The sequence below is a fragment of the Anneissia japonica genome, unplaced genomic scaffold (assembly GCF_011630105.1).
Source record: "Anneissia japonica isolate Jap-2015-1 unplaced genomic scaffold, ASM1163010v1 scaffold1128_len1000024_cov185, whole genome shotgun sequence".
In the NCBI taxonomy this organism is placed as follows: domain Eukaryota; kingdom Metazoa; phylum Echinodermata; class Crinoidea; order Comatulida; family Comatulidae; genus Anneissia; species Anneissia japonica.
The window spans coordinates 654884-663038 of record NW_022705247.1 but is presented as its reverse complement, the minus strand read 5'-3'; the positions used below and the strand labels follow the sequence as shown (position 1 = coordinate 663038).

Below are 8155 nucleotides of genomic sequence, written 5' to 3'. Positions count from 1 at the left end.
AGCTAACAATTATGTCAATGTTACATGAACACCTGGGAAGGAAGGTGCAATCACGTTGTTACCTAGCAAACGTCTGTACTGTATGGGGGAGGGGCTGCTGATGTACTGTGTAGCGGGGGACGATGAGGTATAAGACTAGGACTAGGCCTAACTAAGACAGTGGAATTATATGTGATAGAAAGTACACTTTTGGAAGAAATAAATTAAAATAAGAAAAAATAAATAAATAAGAATAATTCATTTGCAGAGGTACCTTATTTAAAGTATTATACAATGCTAACAATGCGGCTTTTAGCCCTGGCTTGGGCAAAGGCATCCATGTGCAAAGCAGTAGTGTTTGTTTATCCATAAAAGCACGCCGGGAAAGTTTGCCTTACCAGGAAAAGTTGACGTATCTAGCTTATGACGTATGCATGCTAACTAATGTGAGTGTGACGTCACCAAAAAATGAATATTTTCTATTATAACCAAAATATTAATAACTACAAAGTTTCTGGGTGTAAATTCCCTTAATATGAATGAAGGGTTGCTCAATCTCCTTGCCATACAAATTACAGCTCCCACTGACGTCTCAGTCAAGAAATACGGGTAGCTGAAGTTTTTCTCGCAAATCTGACTACAAAACCATATCCAAATTTCACGTTCCACTTTTGCCCCTGAGTTGTGCATCGCACTCGCCGCTGAGGGCGGCGTTCCGGGAACCCTGCGTCAAGTACAGCTTGGGCAGCAGGAGTGGTCCGGCAGGTTAGGCAGTCGTCTTTTGCTGAGATAAATATTATATTAAAATAATACTTTTTATAATTTAAAAAAAAAATTTCTACTTTTACTTTAGTGGCGTATTTTGTTAAATTATTAATATTATTATTAAGTGAGCCCCGCTAAAACGCTGTAAACATATAAATTATAAATTAATGAAGAACAAAAGAAAATTATATAATTAGTATGAGAGTGCCATTTCCCACCATCTAGAGGTGCCAAAATCATTTTTTTTTTTACCTCAGCCAACCATGGTGGGGCTGTTCTTGGACCCTTTATCTTTGAAGGTCCCTCCCTGGGCCCCCTTTGTATCAAATTCCTGGATCCACCACTGGATGACACAATGTTTAGCTTTTGTTAAATGTACAGTGTAAAGAAAATTATATTAATACTAGAAATTGCAAATTGCAAGTGAAGTGCTGCGAAGTACAACTGCATATAAATGTTCTTCGAACAAAATTATTTATGCGAGTCAAGTGAAAATAATGAATAATAAAAATATATCAAATAATATGAGACACGACCCATTGTCTATATTAGAACACTTCTAATTGGGTAACAAAGTCGTAATTCTTCATTTTTGTCAAAAGTGTCTATAGTGGTGAATTATGGTTTAGGTTTTTTTTAATAAAGTTTCAAAAATTTCTATGTATGTGGAAAATATAGTTGGTTACCAAAGGTTACAATTTTTATTTTGAAGACTGGTCTAGGAAGTGTACATTTTTTTATGGGGCAAGTTTCCAAGGGCGGGTTTTCTAGGGGCGAGTTGACTGGCAAAGAGTGTTGCCAAAGTGCGAGCCAGCGTGTTATTTGATCACAAGTGCGAGACATCGCAAGTGTGAGCCAGCACACGACAATAGATACGAGACGTTACTCGAGGTATCGGCTGAGATTTGTGGAGTACAATTCAAAAAACAACTATAGGTCTAATAATGAATTATTGTGATGTTAAATAGACAATATTAGCTATCAAGGAGCGACGTTGTTTTTCATTGGGACCTTCGTACCTTCAAGGCTAGGCCTATACCATCCTAGCTAGTCTAGGCCTAGAGTAGGATAAGGCTAGCGTGACATTCGGACGTTGGTACATGTTGGTCAGTCTACAAACGTCGCCTAAATAATTGATTTTACTCGGCAGAACGAAAGAAGGAAATTCCGCTTTTCAGTCGTCTTAGGCCCTTGTTTTTTGACAAACAATGACCTTTCAGAGGTCAAATTGCTGTCAAGAATATGAATTGAATATGAATAAGTCTGAGGTGCCAAAATCATAATTTTTTTCTTACCTCTGCCCCAACCTTGGTGAAGCTGAGGTCCTTGGCTTGCTACTGTGAAAGTCCCTCCCTGGGCCCCTCAATTTCAAATTTCTGGATCCGCCACTGGATGACACAAAGTTTAGCTAACTGGTACAGTGTATTTCGATGTTATTACTGTACCGTAATAGAAGTGGCAGCCAATGTCAATAACAATCAAATAGCCTCTTGCCTGTAAGTCTGAAATCCCATGTGCAATAATATTTTATTTCTAGTTCTAAATGCTTCATATGTTACTTGTAAAAATGTTTACACTTCAAAAATAATTTCTGAAATTTGAAAGTGTTATTTCCAAGCTTCTAGAAGTGCTAAATCCTAAAAAAAATCTGAACCTCAGTCACCAATTCCCAGCTAATAATATTTGATTTATAAAAATCGAAATGCTTCATATGTTCAACATTAGCTCAACCCGCCCTCGATAAACTAACGTTACGTTATCTCACTATATTAATTGGATTAACACATTATCAAGGATAAGTACTGAGTGTTTAACACTGGTGTCCTTGGATTCAATTATGGGTAAACGGATTAGTTGACTTTTTTATGAGGTTTTAATTGTTCTTTACCGCCGAAAGTGCGGCATTCTAACGTTAGTTTAAGGAGGACCGGTCGGCCTAATGAAGCATTTTACATTGTCAAATTATGATACTTTAAAAATCGTTTTTGAAGTTTGAGAATGCTATTTCCAATCGTATAGAAGTGCTAAATCCTAAAAAATCTCAACCTCAGGGTTGGTGTGGACTCTTCTGCCAGACCAATACCTAAATGCTTCCACCACCCCTGTACAGTAATGAAAAGGTAATAATTAGGGCTAGAGTTCAGCCATTTTTCTGCATTGGATAATTTGATCTTTGACTTTTTCACTTTAAAGTTCAATCGCATCTTGGTGCACTATGTAATGTTCCTAAGATTTGTGATGATCCGGTCCTTAGTTTTTGTACAATTTGTATTTCATTTTTCAAAATTCTTTGATTTTAACCTTTGACCTTTTAATGTAATGCCTTTTTAATGGACCTATATGTACCATGCCACAAACTTTTATGATGATTCATTTATTAGGTTTAGCACTATCCTGCTACCAGATAAACAGACTGGCAATGGCAGTGAATATATGACCTCTGTTAATCATTTTTCCTTAGACTTACATGTACCACTTCAATAAATTTTATGATGATCCATTCATTAGTTTTTGCATAATCCTGCTAACATATCTGTCAAATGGCAACTTGGTGGAGGTAATGATAACTTGCCTACTGTGTATGTAAACCCATTAATGCACTGTTTTTTGTTTTATGATGATGTAATTTAATTTTAACATTTTTTCTCATTAATAACTAATTCCTGGTGGGATTTCATTTGTAGATGTGGTTGTTTTATATGGTGGTCATCCAGATGGGCATGCTATTGCTCAAGAAGACTCCTGGCGGAATACTCTAGCTTTCTTCAGGAAACACTTAGGCGGAAGTGAACCAATTAGAAGTGTGCCCTCGCATGACAGGTTGGGGATGATCACAATTCCAAGTAAACTTTAGTGGGATATCAATCAAGGTGGTATTCATAGTCAATGGCGACACTTTGTGGCCTCTAGTTTATCCTGTCGTGGATGTCGCTCTGCCAACAAAAAAAATCTGGCACTGCCACTGGACTGGTGATAGTTAAGGAAGGTTTCCATAAAATCACTACACAGTATCGGCGACAACTTTTGGTGGCGTTGATTGTTCGGTCGAATGGATGAGCCTTCCTGATTGCATCGAGGACAGCTACGCAGTGCAATGACTGCAGTGAAAACATTGTAGCGACAATGTATCGATTTAATTGAATACCAGCTGTCACATACTATATCCATACTATATTAATAATTGTCTTCAGCCAATTAATAGGATGGATAACTCTGGATGTTGATATGTTGTCACATAAATCTTTAGCTTTATTGAACAATACAAATTATTTTGTCAAATTTTTGTGCAATAATTTGAACCTCCATGTAATAGTTTCTATTGATTATGCATAGAATGCAACTATACTAATTGCTTATTAATGTGCTGGTAATATTATTACTAGAGGTAATCAATTTTAATAGTGTTACACATTATTCATCAGACCCAATGAATTTTATATGATGGTTTATGTTTTAGACCTATGATTAAAAAAATCATGCCTTTTCATGTATGTTGGAATCAGACAATGCAAACACAGTGGCGGATCCAGGATTTTTTTTTGGGGGGGGGGGGGGGGGGGGGTGAGTGGCAATTAATTGAGGACCCATGATCTAATGGGAACTGGACCTATGGTCTAATGGGAAAAGGTTGGGTTGTTTCCTAAATTGTGGAGTCCAGATGGCTATCCCTCTGGAACCTCTAGAGTTTAAGCCATTTTAATTTCATGTCTATTTGATTGCACATATTAAGGCTAAAAATTGTTTAGCTGTTGCTGGGGGAGTGAGATCCACATCTGAAATATTACCTGTACGGGTTGACGGACATAAATCTGATGCTTATAGCTTGAAGAAGGCATACAAACAATTATGCAAATAAAGGATGTATAATTTATATAGATTATAATGTATATTTATTAAAATATTAACTTTTTTTTCAATGAACAGATGTATTGCCTAAACATTTGTCATTATCTCTTCAGTTTAAATGTGATTGTTAATACAAATTTCAATAAATCTTATAGAGTATTTTTTTGAAAAAACATAATCATTGGTATTATTTTATTAAAGACTTAATACACAAGAAGATATAAAATGAATGTATGTAGTGGTATATCTGGATTCTTGAAATAGTGGGGGCTGAGGGGGCACGAAGGTTAAGTGGGTGGGGGGCCCCCCCTCAATGATTAAGTGAGAGGCACTAACTTGCAATACTATAAGGTGATTTTTAATTAAGTGTGATTTTTTTGCTTGGACCATTTACAGTGGCAAGGGAGGTCAACTAAAGCCTGTAGCCCGAGTTATAAGTGGGCTTTGCCGACATTATTGTCGTCATATTTCAATGCACAAAGATGATGGACAATAATTGTCTGGATTGCATTACTTCACCAATCACCATGGATACCTGGGACTTATTTGTGCAGTGGTGTCTTTCTGGTGGTGAATTGGGCAGTACACCGTGTCATGAATTCCTACTTGACGTATTTCCGAGCGGTATAGAAATGACTAGGAATCCCTTTTTGACATAAAATTTAAAACACAACTCTCAAATAAACTTTTATTCTGTATAAACTCCAACAAGAATCCGGTCTCAAAATGATACAATAACTTTCACATAAACTTGTGTTTCAAAAAGAGCCCCAGAAATATAAAACTGTCAGCTTAATACCCTAGCTGTACAACTCCAGAGCATTCTATATAGCCTAAGTTCCTCATTGGTCACCTTACATCATTAACCAATTAGGCTTATTTGCCTCTAAAGTACCCAAGATTCCAGAAACTTCCAAAATATTACTCTTGGATTCTACATTGTGTCATGTGTTCCTATAATTACCAATGTGGTTTACACTGTTTCTTTGATGAATTAAATGTTATTCTAGAATGTTCTATGTATTAAATATGTTAAAGTAAGGCAAGGAATAGTAATTTATTACAACCGGCAGACAGTCCCCTACTATTCGGAAGCGTGTAGTGTACTGCATTTTTTACTGTGCACATGGTCTATTTTCCACACAGGACCAAAATTTTAAAAACAGGGTGGATTGAGGGGTCTAGAAATAAAAAAAAATTCCCCTTGACCCCCTGTGGTAGTGCTGTCTCTCGATCGCCCCTTCCCCTTTTCGGACATCTCTGCTTGATCGGCCCCTGCCCTTTATAGAATTTCTCTCCTCTCCAGGCTTTGGCCTACATCTAAGCCGAATTTGAATTAATTTTAGGGTAGCAGGTCAAAACAGCAATGACCAAAACGGCAATAAACCAAAACGGCAATAAGTACCAAAACAGCAATAGGCATAGACCAAACTGCAAAGTAGCAAATTCAATGCCAAGAGCAAGCACCGCCGGGCGCGGGCCTAGTTGCATAATTTCAAATTGTCGTGAAATTGGCCCGATCGTCTGTAGGCATCAAATATTGACATGGGCTCTTTTTCACGCTTAATGTTTAATCGCATTTTAAAAAAAATTGTGTACACATCCATGAAGAATTGTTTAGATGCCTCATTTTGTCTGTATTTTAAAGTTGTATTTATTTGAATGTTTACTGCTTTTATATTGTGTTTCCCCCTTTTATTATTGAATTAATATTATTATTATTCAGGCCCGTAGCCAGGTCATTTCAAGGGCAGTTCTCTGGGCGTGGGGTCCAGAGGTGGCACCAGGCTTATTAAACCGATATTAAAGTCTACTAATGTAAAAAAATACATATAATTTTTTTTTCTCCCCGACGAATTGTGCTTTTTCTCCCCGACGGGGGCCCTGTCCCCCCACCCCGCTGGCGCCACCCCTTGTGGGGTTCTGGGGCCACAGTGGGGTCGGGGCAAAGCCCCCGAAGCCAGAGCAGTTTTTGTGTTTAATGGGTCTATAATAATGTTATAAAAGCAGTTTGGCTTATGTTTTGAAAAAGATCTATGTAATGAAAAAGTGGTAATATAATAAATTAGAAAATATTTTCTGAGAATTGGCATGTTTAAATCACACCGAAAGATATAAAAAAAACCTCATCGCATAATCAATATACTCAACACGTTTATTATTCTACTACTTCTTCTCGACTCTCATAAAAAGTACTATTTTACTACATGGCTAAAAAAAAGCACAAATACTGTCATTACTGATAGGGCTATCGTTAAATTAAATCCGAGCCCAAAATATAGCATAATTCGAAATTTTTATAACATAATACATAGCCTACTGATTAATAATAGCTGAGATGCACATTTCAGAATTAATCGTTTTTAGTATTATCTTGCTGAATATTTATTGTCTACAAAATGAAATATGAATTATATGCATCTTTAGAAATACAATTTCTACAATATTATTCTTGTTTTTATTAGATAAATTTTCAATAAATTCTATCTTTCATGAAAAAAAAAAACGAAATTCAGCGCGTCTATTTTCATTCTAATCAATGGCGTTTGTAAACGTGCACGGACGTCATCGTCGTCGAATCCCAGGACTTCCGACGGTAAAGCTGGCCTGCCTGCCTAGGTCCGTCTCAGGCCAACCAATAATAATTAACAAAATGTATTTTTTTTAAATATAGGCCTATGGCGCATCCTGTACATGCACTTAAACTTTTACAACAAAAGCCTAGGCCTACCTGCTGTAGGCCTAGTACGTCCTACTGTACTTAGGCCTACACTAGTTTGTTGTCGTCAGGGTATAATTCTGGAATTTGATCCAACTCGGCCACAAGTCAACTCGGCCACAGTCAACTCAGCCACAAGTCAACTCGGCCACAAGTCAACTTGGCCACAAGTCATCTCGGCCACAAATCAACTCGACCACAAGTCAACTCGACCACAAGTCATTTACTGGTACTACATTGTACTAATCGTTTTATTTATTTTATTTTATTTTATTCAGTATAAAACCAACAGCGATGAAAACCGCCACTAACAGGTTCAACTAAAACATATATAAATATATATTATAAACTTCAAAACTGAAATAAACTAAAATACACTTACACAAATTTAATTATTTTGCTTTTAAAAATATTAAGACTATCATAAAAAATATCAATATTAAAACAAGTATCAAGTAGTCTATTAAATTCGTTCGGTAAACGTTGAAAAATACCCCGTTTTGTGCAATCAACATGACCGTAAGGAACATGAAGTAAACACTTACTGCGGGTACGAGTCGGGATGTTTAAACTGAACATAGAAACAAGAGGACAATCATAAATGGAATTTAAAGACTTATATATATATATAAAAAAACCATGTCAAAAATAATTCTACGATTTTCAAGAGACATAAGAGAGACATTATAATTGGGACAAGTATGACTAAGAAACCTAATAAACTTATTCTGAACATTAGAAATACGCTGAGCTTGTGTAAAAGAAACTGAACTAAAAATAACAGAACAATATTCCAAATGGGGGCGCACAATTGAACGGTAAAGAGATACTAATGTCTTGCTTTTC

At 36.4% G+C, this 8155-nt stretch overlaps 1 protein-coding gene across 2 annotated transcripts in view; it reads left to right on the top strand.

Annotated features, from left to right (window-relative positions):
- Positions 1-4768, top strand: part of LOC117105456 (acyl-coenzyme A amino acid N-acyltransferase 2-like) — a 26383-nt gene extending 21615 nt beyond the window's left edge. For both annotated transcript variants that reach the window (XM_033246602.1, XM_033246604.1), the window contains one exon: positions 3429-4768. In XM_033246602.1, the coding sequence (XP_033102493.1) occupies positions 3429-3598 (170 nt within the window). In that variant the 3' untranslated portion in view covers positions 3599-4768. The remainder of the gene's footprint in view (positions 1-3428) is intronic.
- Positions 4769-8155: the final 3387 nt, after the last annotated feature.